At 45.0% G+C, this 13019-nt stretch overlaps 1 protein-coding gene across 1 annotated transcript; it reads left to right on the top strand.

Moving 5' to 3' along the window:
• The first annotated feature begins 11326 nt into the window (after positions 1-11326).
• On the top strand, positions 11327-12304 carry Mc5r (melanocortin 5 receptor). Its single transcript, XM_004647219.1, has one exon. It carries the CDS (start codon positions 11327-11329, stop codon positions 12302-12304), a length of 978 nt encoding a protein of 325 aa, XP_004647276.1.
• The last annotated feature ends 715 nt before the right edge of the window (positions 12305-13019 follow it).

Below are 13019 nucleotides of genomic sequence, written 5' to 3'. Positions count from 1 at the left end.
TCTTTGCTGTAGTTATAACCTTCGCACGTACTGAAGTTCAGGTGCAGCTCTACAAAGTTTGGACTTATCCAGCTGTGTCTGGCTTGAGTCTGGCTGCTGTGCTCAGCTCCTTCCCGCTACTGCCCTTGAGGGTGAACCTGTTCTGCCCCTGTGGCAATATGTTCTGCTCCTGGACTAGCTGGGTGGATCTATCCTCTACACTCTCTGCAGGGATTGCAACTGCATGGTTACACCCCAGGTGTGTATGCCAGGCCTGAGCTGTGCCTGGAGGGGGCAAGGTGAAGTAGGGGGAAGAGGAAGCTCTCCCACACCCTCACCGGACGTGGACTAGGACTGGTTCTGGGGGTTCCCGGCATGGCAGAAATTCCTACTCGGAGAGCAGAGTAGGAGAGGTGCTGCAGAGTTGTGGGGGGTGGCCCAAGGGGGTGGGAGAGGGTCCAGCCCACGCTGTGCCTGGGCTGGGACTTGTCCCGCTGGCACAGGGTAGCAGGAAGCTCTCCCACACACTCACTGGACCTTGGCTAGGACTGGGTCTGGGGCTTTCCGGATTGCAGCAGAAATTCCTACTCCAATAATAATGTTTTAATGTAATAATATTAACAAATATTTCTAAGATAAGGCATGGTACAAATTAGGTATAGCAAATGCTTTCTGATTAACTCTGTTTTGGTTTTTTGATCAAGGGAATTGAACTCAGGACCTCGCACCGGCAGTTGCTGTGCCAGTGAGTTCCATCCCCTGACTGAACATCAAAACAAAACAAAAATGCCCCTTAGTTTTGCTGTTCCATCAATGATAGTAGGCACTGTCCTTTAATCTCTGAAACTGGAAACAAAACTCTCTCTCACTAGGATATTTGCTAGGGATCTTAGCAATGGTCAGGTGGATTCACTCAAGGCTTCCTTTGACATCAACATGAGCTATATGTTTTTGGCAATTTGTTTGCCTAGCCTCTCATGTTTCTCAAATTTCCATGGAAATATATTTCTCAGTGTCTGCTTCCACGGTGAAATTTGACACTAGAAACAATTATGAAATACTTCCAACAGTGTCTTTGGTGTAATCCCTTAAATTTTAAATATCTTTGTCTCAGGTGGAGCAGTGATAAACAGTCATATACTGTGACTGGTTAGGCCACAAGAAGACGGTGTGATTCTGTTTTATACACTGTTATTTTAAAAGGATAAAATAACAAGTTTATATGTATGACTTCTAGAGCCATCTTGTGTAGCTAGAGGCCAAAATCTGGATCCAGCAGCTGAGGCAGAACTGCCTGAGATAAGGAGAGGGCAGCAAAGCTCTATGGGTGAGTCTGCTCAGGATTCCAAGGATGCAGGAGAATCTATGCTGTCCTAAAAGGAAGGTGAGGTTAATGGTGTTGGGATCAAGTCAGCAGGTCCTTGAATTTCCAACAGAGGAACTGCATGAGTAAGACGAAAGGATTCCAGTGAGAGGGAGTGCAGCCCAGACCCACTGGATCAAGAAGCAAGAGGTTTAATATGTTGACAGATTGATGAGAGGCAGCTTTTACATTTTACCAATATCATTTATACCTGATGATTACAGAGGTGAAATACACTCATTGGAAAAGATCTGGAAATGAGGGCACACTGTAAAGAATAAGAACTTCATCTGCCATTGTACCCACCAGGGAAAACAGTCATGGTGTGGATTCCAACAGTTGTGTTTGTATCTAAATCAGCTATGTTCCTGCACCAGGCCTGGATAATACTCTTCTATTATTTGCCATATGGCACCAATACTTCCCCCTGCAATTATATATTTTTATAAAACACTAAAAATCAAACCCCATAGTACTCTGCCATACAATATCTGATGTGCAGAGTCTGACCTGCCTGGGCAGGGTGGCCAGTTCTGGGATTTTACACCCTCACAGTGGATTCCTGTGCTCCAGAGCAGGTATTATGCATAGGTTCACAGTTGGAGAAAATTTGGAAAAATAGATATTTTTTGAGCTCAAAATATTTTTAAAATTTTTTATTTCCTGCTATTTTCGTACAAAAGCATAAACATGATTGCAATCTGACATGCACAGTGTACATTTGCATATTACAGCATAACATTAAAAAACTGATTGTTCTCATAATCTTTTATGACTGGGTAATATTCTTCTCCATGGACAGAAGATGCTTTATTTTGTCATCCTATTGTTACATTTTTGGCTATGATGAGTGATTCTGCTGTGAACTTCATAATCCCAGCTTTGTCTTTTCCCTGTACTTGCCCTGCGGACACTTGCTCTTGCCTGGGGCACTTGCAGCTTTGGTGTGGATCACAGTCCTACCAGTATGCCTGAAGTTTACCATAAATCAACTTGTTTTATTTATGACTTTCATGTCACTCTAGAATATTGATAGTCTTTGGAATGAAAGACATTTATTTATAATATTTTGTTTTTGCTAGTGGTTTTCTATTTACAAAATATAGTAATTCTTGATCACTGAAAATAAATGCTGGCAGAAACTGTACTTTTTTTTTTTAGACAGGAAGTATTTCTAAAGTCACTAGAAAGTACTAAAGTACTAAAGGGAGGAGCCTGCTGACCCTGGCTAGGATGGACATATTAGCAGTTCACTTTCATTTTTGAGAAGGGATTTACATTGATTCGGTTACTGAGGGATTCATTTTTCTTCTAAATTTAATTCTTATTAGTAAAAATCATGTGGAATTAAAAAAGAAATAAACAAATGACCTTGTGCTTCCTTTCTGTGGAGGTGTATTTTCATAAATGTTCCTTTTCTTCCATATTTCATCCTAGTGCGACTAAAGGAATTTAAGGAAAAACTAAAAATTAATGCACTGAAAACTTTCAGAATTTTTGTGGATGTATAAGATTTTAGGGACCAGTACCTGTGTTACATGTATATTAGATTATTTGTGGTAATGAGGCAGTAATGTGTAGGTTTGTAATAGTAAGTAGGAAGTAAAAGGAAGGTCTGTCTTCCATGGATTCACATGTCTCTACTATAATCTAAGTCAAGAGTCAGAAATTCAGCAATGGTGCGAAAATGGAGTTGAAAAGCTAAGATTTTGATGGGTTTTCCTCCAGATGTGACCCATGGACTAGATTTGGAGTGCTTTATTCTTATTGGTGTTAGTCACATTGTTTTGTGCAAGAACAATTGTAGAAGAGTTCATGGCTAAAGTTCTCAAAAAAGTGTCTAAAAATAGAAATGAATAAGAACAAATGGCAGCAGACAAAATTTGCCATCACTGACCACTTGCTCTGGAGACTGAAGAAATGTATTTCCTCCGCTGCACAGTGGAGCTTAGCAAGGGGCTCTTACCTCCATCATTGCACTGAAGACTTTTACTGCCTCTACTCTAGGTACTTTAAAGAATTAAGTCCCACTAGACAGATTCTTCCCTCTCTTGTTTCTTTCCTCTCCACACCTGAAGAAGCCATGAACTGGCAAGGAAGAGAGTGGGTGAAATCTTATTAAATCTGTGATTACTCCCCAAACCATTGATCTCTTTGAAATAAAACATTTATTTAAAATCTTATATTTCTTTTTTACTGTTCTTTTAAGTTTCTTCTAGAAACAAACAGGTTACAAGTTAGACTTGCCTCATGAACTGAAGTTTCTCTTTTTATTAGTACATTTTACAATGTGTTTCTTGTGTGGAGTTGGTTTGTGCACATAACACATCTAATCCCCCTTTGCACCACCTTCCATCCCCTTCTCTCTCCCCTCCATTTCTTGGTACCTTCCCATTTGACAAAGATCTGTCTCCCTACTTCCTATTATCTGTGTTTTACTGAAGTGTTTATTTATAATTTGGGGTTCTCATATAAGAGAAACCATGCAATACTTAGCTTATGTGTCTCATTCACTTCACTTAAGATTATGGTCTTGAGGTGCATTTATTTGCTTAAAAGTGCCTCAAGTTCATCTTTCTTTATGACAAAGTAGTATTCTATTTTCTTTATCCATTCATCTGTTGATGAACATACAGACTATCTTTTTTAAAATTTTTTATTCATTTTAATGAGAAAAAAGATAAAATAACAATGAAAGAGTTTCAAAACAGGTTAGTAGGACAGTTGCAATAATTAACACATTGCATATTGTTGTCTTCATAGTAGTTATTCAGAGGACATAATGCAGATGTGATATCTTGTCTAAACAATATTAGTACAAATCTTTCTTCTCATTGAACTAAGAGAAAGTAGCAGAATATCTATCTTAACTATCTTGCATATACACATATATAAATTTTTTCACTACAAAATGGTCATAATATATCCCTTTTTTGTTTTGTTTTGTCAGAGATGGGTGTTCCATTGCTGTTGGAGAAGCTGTATTTGGAGAAGTCTTTAAAGGAACTTTTCATACTTGATGCCAGTCCAAAGATTGTAGGAACTTGAATTCAGCAAAATAACTCAATATAGTCCAATAATCCATAATAGTAGTGAGTTACCAGCACAGCTGATAATTGTCTGAAGTTGTTGACTTGAGCCTTTTACAACTCAGCATATTAATATAGCTTTATTTTTATACCTCATGGTTACACACTTTTTTGCTGAATGGTTAAGACCAAATTAAAGCAAGACCTATATAACTAAAAATGTAACTTTTGCTATCTGATAAGGTCAGTCAAATCCTCTCAGGATTTACCCCGGAACCATGTACAGCACCCTGTAGGTTTTTGTCAGTGTCAGTCATCTGGATGAGTCATGGCCATTGCCTAACCCATTTGCTCTTTGTGAAGGCCTGAGAGAATTTTTTCTCTCTAGGTGACTCTCCTTAGGCACACTATGCATCATCAATCCCTTTCCTCTGTGGCCCCATAATCTCCATGATCAGAAAATTTAGGATACCACTTAGTTACAGGTGTCACAGAAAGAGGTTCTCTTGTGTCATGAGTCCTCACTGACCCATATAGACTACTTTCAAAAATTAACCATTATAAATTGTGCTACTATAAATATAGATGTGTATGTGTCACTGTAATTTTATGTCTTTAGCTCTTTTGGGAAGATATCTATTAGGGGAATAGCTAGGTCAAATGGAACTTCTCTAGTTTTAATTATATATATATATATATATATATATATATATATATCTTTTATTTTACAAAGAATAATAAAAATAAAAATACAGAATTTCGAAACAAGATAATAGGAAATTAATAATAGTTATATTGCTAGGTGTTATCTTCAGAGTAGTTGCTCAGATTATCAGATATAGGCATTCAAAACTGATCAAATAATATTAATGATGACTGTTCCTTTCAATGAATTAATAGAAATTAGTAGAAGGCGTACAATTATGTATCACGTCTGATGGATAGCGGCATTGGATCCATGTGTTCTTGGTAAATTCAGATGTGTATCCTCATCACATCACAGTGGACAACGAACCAAGCAAAGCTACTCAGCTAAGATTAGCCAGGGGTGGAGAGAATTTTGTGGGAAAGACAGAGCACACCCTTGCCTACAGATGCAGAGATAAACTTTTTGGAAAATGGAAGAGAATCTGCATCAGCCAGAAAGCCTTTTGGTATAGCTGAAAGTACAGAAATGAGCTGAATGAAAGAAAACTCAGTGTCTATTTTTTTTGGTGGAACTGGGGAACTCAGGCCCTTGTGCTTGCCAGGCCAGGGCTTAGTCTACTGAGCCATCTCCACAGCTCTCCCAGTGTCTTCTTGATGTGAGTGGAAGTTTGTTTTTCCCATAAAACAGTTTGTATCACTCTAGTAATGGGCCACTCACTGTGATATATTATATTTTTATGAAATGTTAAAACAGAAGAATCCACATGTGTAAGAATTTGGACACTTATAATGAGCCAATATGATAGGCTAATCAGTAGAATTTGTGCTCGGATAAGAAACCAAATGAAATTGACTTAAATGGCAAGGGGAATTCAGTCACTCAGCTAAGGGAAAAACACAGGGAAAGTCAGGCTTAGAGCAGGCTGGTGCTGGAGAGAACATTCAGACAGGTCCGTTTTGTTTTTTTTATTTTTTAAAACAGAACAAATTAGAATTAAATTACAAGTGATACAGAATTTCACTTAACAAAGTAATATAAATTTCACAGTATTTGTTGTAATACATAGTGTTGTCTGGGATAGCCTCAGGCTGCCTGTCTCCAGGGTGAAAAGATGGTGGTCAGCAACAGAGAGGGCTCGCTCGGATTTCAGTCATGCCTCCTGGAGAGATAGAGCACAGCTTTGTAGCAGCTGTCCCCAAAGAAAGAAAGCTCCTCCCTAAAAAATGTCTGTGCGTTGGGAGCTGCTAAAGCTGCAAATTGATCCTATGTGGGAGGGCAGGAGGAGGCCTTATTGCCTGAAGCAGACAAGCTACCTCAATCTTGAGAAAAACATCCTGCGTGACCATTATGGGCTATTAGTTGCTAGTGGTCCTTTCACCAACCAGGCATACGGGCCACCACCTGACCCAGCTCTTGTCTTATCTATCTTTTCCTTGTTCCTGCTGCCATTTCTCCCCAGGGTACAACGGATAACACCTAAAGACCAGTGAATCCCTACATCTGTGTTCATCTCATTTGAATGGGGTCATCTGCCTACCTTGAAATGAGCCTTGAGAGGCCATTATGGCCATTGTGTGGGAGGGTTCATCCCTATTGGTCCCCAAAGTCACCAAGGGGTCATTCCTTGTAGGAGGCTACAGGTCACAGAGCAGCAGACAGGCAGGCAAGAGGAGTGGACCTGAGAGCAAGGGCCACACAAGTGAACATCAGTGGGTACTGTGATGGGACATGCAGACCTGGGATGTAGAGAATAGATAGACATTCAGTGGACAAGGGGAGAAAGTGGAAAAAAAGTGCAGCTAGTATAGAAAGTGGAGCACTCCAGAGCATGGTGCGAAGGTGGCAGCCAGGACAACACAATTTTAACACTGACAGGGTCCTTCCTCACTAGATCAGGATGAACTTCACCAAGACATCTGAAGGTTGGGCTAAGAGCTCTGTGTGTTCTCCACCGAGAGACACAACGTCCTTCAAGGGGAACGTGGTGAATTCACTTTGCTTCAGATGGTCTAACTGCTTCTAGAAGGAAAGGCTTCCCTTTATTCCTCTCTAATATGCTTAGCTTTATGCCAGGTACAAAGGACACTTGTTGAATCCTATTCAAAGATGAGAGTGCACAGGATTTAAAAAATAATGCTCTCCCACAACCGTAGCCTGTCTTTATTGGTGGTGGTGGTGGGACACTACATGTCTTCCTAGTGGTCACAACAAAACAAAAGTTTACACAGAAAGACAAAATAATCTGAAAGGCCCTCAAGTCCCACACATTGGTGGTCTGTCTTGGGTGGTATGGGGCAATCTCCCTGTGCAGCTGACATGGAGGCTGGGTGCTGAGGCTCTCATGGGGTCTTGAGGTGGAGAGCTTTGTGATTTTGCTGCTGCTGCAGTAGTTTGGTGTTAGTGGAATGCGCCAGAGCCTGGTGGGCAGCAGCGTGGCCCAGAGCCTCTTCTCTCTTGGGAGTTCTGCTATGGGCTCACCTTGCTGTTCCTCTTGCTGTGCTCCTTCAGTTTCACTTCTAAAACTCCAAATTTGCAAGTATGTGCCCCTACACTCCTGACAAATCTTATTTCCTCTCAATCCCTCATCTGGTATCTGTAGCCCAGGGATACTGCCAGGCCTGCCACTGGCTCCTTCCTTTCACCCTGTGCTGTGGTTCCCCTACTTGCTACTGGTGGGCCCTGGGACTCCTGGGCATTATGACAGGTACATTTCCTGGAGAAGCCCAGATTCCTAACCAGTTCAGAAGTTTGAATGCTTTGAGCCTGGGTTTGCTAATAGGAAAGAATGGAAAGAAGGAAGAAAGGCAGGCAAGCAGCAAGGAAAGCAGGCAGGCAGAAAGGGAGTCAGGAAGGAGGGAAGGAAGACAGGAGCATAGGCAGAAAAGAAGAAAGGCGGAAAGACAGGCAGGAAAACAGGCAGGCAGGCAAGAAGAAAAGCAGGAATGAATGAGTGAAGGGAGGCAGGAAAGAAAAAAGGTAGAAAGAGGGGGAAGCCAGAAGGAAGGCAGGCAGGCAGGCAGGGCGGAAAGCAGGGAAGAAGGAAAACAAGAAGAAAGGAAGGCAGGCAGGAAGGAAAGGTGGCATGGAGGAGAGAGGGTGATGAGGACACTGACTTTCTAGCTGCCCAGAGCACTTGCTGATTTAGAGAGATGGGGCTCTAGCATGAACAGTGAAAGATGTTCCTCCCATTTTCCTGTTGTACCCAGACAGGAAGCTCCGTGGTCTGAGAGGGGCTCTGGGTGGGAAGAGCTGGTCTGCAGCTCTAGGGGCCCAGCTCCACTCAGCTCTGCTGACCTGAGGTCTTCACAGAAGAAAAGGAAGCAGTGTTAGTCCCACTATACTTCCCACAAAAGTCAGTTGGACTAATGGACAAAAACATTTGCAATCCTTGAAGTTTTGACGCACAGTCACCTCACTTTGCACAAGATTTTACTTCTGCATCCTGGCTCCTGATCCTTGCTTAGCCTGGGCATGATGATGGTTCTCCCTAAGAGATGACTCCCTTGCCCACACTCGCTGTCCAGCTGTGGGACCCAGGCAGCTCCTGGTTAGCTTGGGCTGCACCTGCCAGACTCCTGGCCTCCAGACAGTGGCTCGCTGTAGGGCATGCTGCTGAGATTCCTTTGCCAGGCAGCTCTGAGTTACCCTCTGGCTGCCCTGCCAGGGCTGACCTGGGTGCTCCATGTCCTGCTGGTGGCTCTCCACAGTAGCCCTGACCCAGACTCTCGGCTTGCAACGGCTCTCTGTGGAGCCTCCCCAACACTAACCTAACCACTCTTTGTGGATGACTAAAGTCATCCTGCTGTCACTGTCAAGCCCCCTGGGCTGCCACATACTTGCTCAGTCTCCTCATGGAGAAAGGGGTCTCTTAGGTGGGGCTCAGTGGTCCCCCGAATGCTTTACAGTGCTTCACCAGGTTGCTGTTTGGGGGATAAAACAATACTATTTGTTGTCCAGCAACAGGAACACTGAAGAGCTTAGTCCAGGCCTTAGCTCTTTTGACCTGTATCCAGTATTTTCTTTCTAGAAACAGATAATTCCTGCTCACACTTATCATATTATTATTATTATTATTATTATTATTATTATTTTATGTATTTAGTACAGGGTCTACAGGGTCTCACTACACAGATGGGACTCATAGTGATCCTCCTGTTTTCAGCCTCCCAAGTGCTGGGATTACAGGCACACACCACCATGCCCAGTCTCAATTGCCTTCTCTGTGTGTCCTGGGGGCGGGCCTGCACTGCACACTGGGGATGAACCCGGTCATTGCGTCAGCCTAAGCAGGTGCTTTAATCCCACTTACCGTCTTGAATACAGGAATAATAGCAATCTCTGCCTAGCCCATTCAACAAAGTCAGGGTAACCTACCTGTCAAAATCAGCTGAAAACCAGAACAATACAGACAAAACTCAGTTTTAGACGGATGATGCTTGACGGCCGAGGGTCAGCGACATCATGCTCAGAGAGCACTGCCCCACCCTGTAATGCGCCTGGGGTCCCCGGTTGGCGTTGGCCCCGCCTGGGGCGCGGCTGCCTACTTTTCAGCTCCCCACCCTCCCGGAGCCATCACCCAGGAAGCGCTGCAGAGGTCCTGGCCATTCCTGCGGAAGTCTCCACCCTCAGCCCTTTTTGGGAAGGCCCGGACCTTCTGCAAAGTGCAGGCTTGACTGTGGGGACAGAGACAGGTGCGCGGTCTCAGGCTTGGCCTCTTCACAGCGCAGCACTACTCTCCACAAACATTGCTGCCGGCCACTCAACCCTGTGACAGGGGACCCCGGTGCCCCAATAGCAGCAAGGCGACGTGGTGCCAGCGCCGGGCTTAGGGCGGCTCCCCGCAGGCACTGGCTCGGAGTCTCCAGGCAGCGCGCACGCAGCGGGAGAGAGAAGGCGGGACCTTGGAAAGCGGGCGGGCGAGGTTTTTTTCAGGGCGATTAAGAAAGGCGTGGGACACTACCCCGGGACATTAGGAAAGGCGTGCAGAACTCTGCAACTGTCGGCTGGAAAAGGTGTGTTACTTTCTACTCCAGACAGTTCTCCAGACCCTGCCTCTGAGAAAGCAGCCCTGCTAGCTGGGCAGGAGACTGGTTCTGCACTCTTGTTGGAGCACAGGTGGGGAGCAGGGAACAAGAGGCTGGGGTGGGGGCGATCAAGGAGCGGCTGAGGCCAGGACAGGGGACTGAGACAGGTGTGTCGGGGGAGGGACGGAGAAGGAGCCCGGGAGGGAGAAAGGAGAGGAGGGGAGAAAGGGGAGAGGGGACACCAGAGACAGGGAGGGGGAAACAGACCAGGAGGGGGAAGGAAACTAGGAAGGGGCAAAAGAGAGCTGGAGGGGGCAGCCAGGGAATGAATGGAGCTGGCCCTTTGTGGGGTGTGGCAGGGACATGGTGGGGCACGTGCAGCCTGCCTCTGCTGCACGTCTCTTGGTGTCCTAGACACAGGATGTGGAAACCCCAGAGTGAAGACTGGCTTTCTGCTGCCTGGTGCCTGAACTGTCTAACTGACTCCCTGGGGACCTGGGACCTGACTCTGGACCATTGAACTCGATGTCCAGAAGGAACTAGACCTCAGTGTTCAACATGTCCCTGCCATAGAGGCCTGAAAAGCACCTCGTTTCCCAGCTGTGCTCCTAGTCTGGAGGAGGACAGGGGTTTGGGACATATATCTACCAAGGGGAGATGTCTTTTTCTAGTACTTAATAAATGCAAATTACTTCTTTTCACTGTGCTCATGTGGAATTTATGTAATTATCAAACTTGTTGGATGATCATGGAAAATATTGAGAGGAAGATAGCCCAGTCTTCCCCAAGGTTCCTATGTGTGCATGTGCCTGGCTTGGATTGAAGATGGTGATGCATACATGCATTTCCCAAGACTACTTGTTTGGTCTTGGCTTCCTCCTGAAGCCTGGATGGTGGTAGTGTCAGAGCCAGGACCTGTCTTTCTAGATGTCTGTGTGTTCTCCAGAAATCTGAGCTCACTGTCAGAGAGTGACTGGTACTTTTTGGGGTTTTATAGGCCTAGGGGACACTTTGGAGTGTTAACTTGGGAACCAGGATGACAAGCATAAAACATGACACTGTCTTGGGCCCTCGGAGATGCTGTCTCGTATGGAGAGGTAGGCAAGTGTGTGTGCTGGAGGGACAATGTCTCAGGGGCCCAGATCCTCTCAGGTCTGTGCTTAGGCTCTCGCAGCTCTTAGGTGGTACTTGCTGTGGCATGCTGCTGTATTTTAAAAATATACTTTCAACCTCTTTGGATCACACAAAAACCTGTTTTACAGTAACTTTGCGGCCTTCAGCGATGAACTCTTCATTTCTCCTGCATTTCCTGGACCTCCACCCGAATGCCACCGAGGGCAACTTTTCAGGAGTAGAGGCTGGGAACACGTCCTCACTCTGTGAGGACATGGGCATCGCTCTGGAGGTGTTCCTGACTCTGGGCCTTGTCAGCCTCTTGGAGAACGTTCTGGTGGTTGGTGCCATTGTGAAGAACAAGAACTTGCACTCCCCCATGTATTTCTTTGTGTGCAGCTTGGCTGTGGCCGACATGCTGGTGAGTGTGTCTAATGCCTGGGAGACGATCACTATCTACCTGATCAACAATGAACACCTAGCAATCCCAGATGCCTCTGTGCGCCACATTGACAATGTGTTTGACTCCATGATCTGCATCTCTGTCGTGGCCTCCATGTGCAGCTTGCTGGCCATTGCGGTGGACAGGTACATCACTATCTTCTATGCCTTGCGTTACCACCACATCATGACTGCGAAGCGTGCTGGGACAATCATTGTGGCTATCTGGAGCTTCTGCACAGGCTGCGGCATTGTTTTCATCCTGTATTATGAGTCCACCTACGTTGTCGTCTGCCTCATTTCCATGTTCTTCACCATGCTGCTTCTCCTGGTATCCCTGTACATACACATGTTCCTTCTGGCGCGGGCCCATGCCAGGCGCATTGCAGCTGCACCCAGATCCAGCTCTGTGTGGCAGAGGGCCAGCATGCGTGGTGCTGTCACCCTCACCATGCTGCTGGGAGTATTCATCGTGTGTTGGGCACCCTTTTTCCTCCATCTCATTCTGATGCTCTCATGTCCCAAGAATATCTACTGCTCCTGCTTCATGTCTCACTTCAACATGTACCTCATCCTCATCATGTGCAACTCCGTGATCGACCCTCTGATTTATGCCTTCCGCAGCCAGGAGATGAGAAAGACCTTCAAGGAGATTGTTTGCTGCCATGGCTTCAGGATAGGCTGTCAGCTCCCTAGCAGGTATTAGATGGACGCAGCCTTCTCCTTGCTGTGGTTTTCATTTCTCCCTTGAAAACCCACATGTTTAGTGTGGGGGTCATTTGCAGCTCAAACCAGTGCTTTAGAGAAACAGCGCTCTTCTGTGGCCATTGCTGTGTCAAGTGTGCTTGTGTTGTCATTCACTTTGGGGATCCGGGGTGAGAGTTCATCTCCATTCTTTTTGCCTGACTGCTTCTTTGCCCTTCCTGTTTCTGGAGTTTCATCCATCCTTCATCTAGAGGCTCAATGCCCCAAATGCAAGTCTGAGCATGGTGAGGAATAGGCTGCTATCAGAAGTACAACTGAATGTCCATGTCAAGTAGGATTGTTTTTTCAGCCCAAAACAAGTCTACATTTTGCTTTAGGAATCAGGCATGTGTTTCAGGAGGACCAGCCTGTCAAATCCTTTCCATCTGAAATTTCTTGTTCAATGGTCATGGGCGTTTCTAGAGCCCTCCTTTCCTGAGCTTATAGTTTTATGGCTTATAATTACAATTGTCTGAGGATGGAATTTCCTTCATTATATTTCTGTCAATCATGGTTTTACACTTACTCAGACATAAACCTTTATGCTACAAAATTTGCCTCATGTGTTGTGGAAATTTCTATGTGTCCTCTTTCTGCCTTATCCAACTTAATTCAGGGCTTCCAAGAGAGAACTGGAGCCATAGTGCCCTTGCCCTGATGCAGGTAGTGTAGGCCTA

Source organism: Octodon degus, unplaced genomic scaffold (assembly GCF_000260255.1).
Source record: "Octodon degus isolate 3935 unplaced genomic scaffold, OctDeg1.0 scaffold00295, whole genome shotgun sequence".
In the NCBI taxonomy this organism is placed as follows: domain Eukaryota; kingdom Metazoa; phylum Chordata; class Mammalia; order Rodentia; family Octodontidae; genus Octodon; species Octodon degus.
This window is presented reverse-complemented; position numbering and strand designations above follow the sequence as displayed.

Bases quoted from the DNA above. Each gene is read 5' to 3' on its own strand.
- Mc5r (XM_004647219.1), top strand. From the start codon at position 11,327: ATGAACTCTTCATTTCTCCTGCATTTCCTGGACCTCCACCCGAATGCC.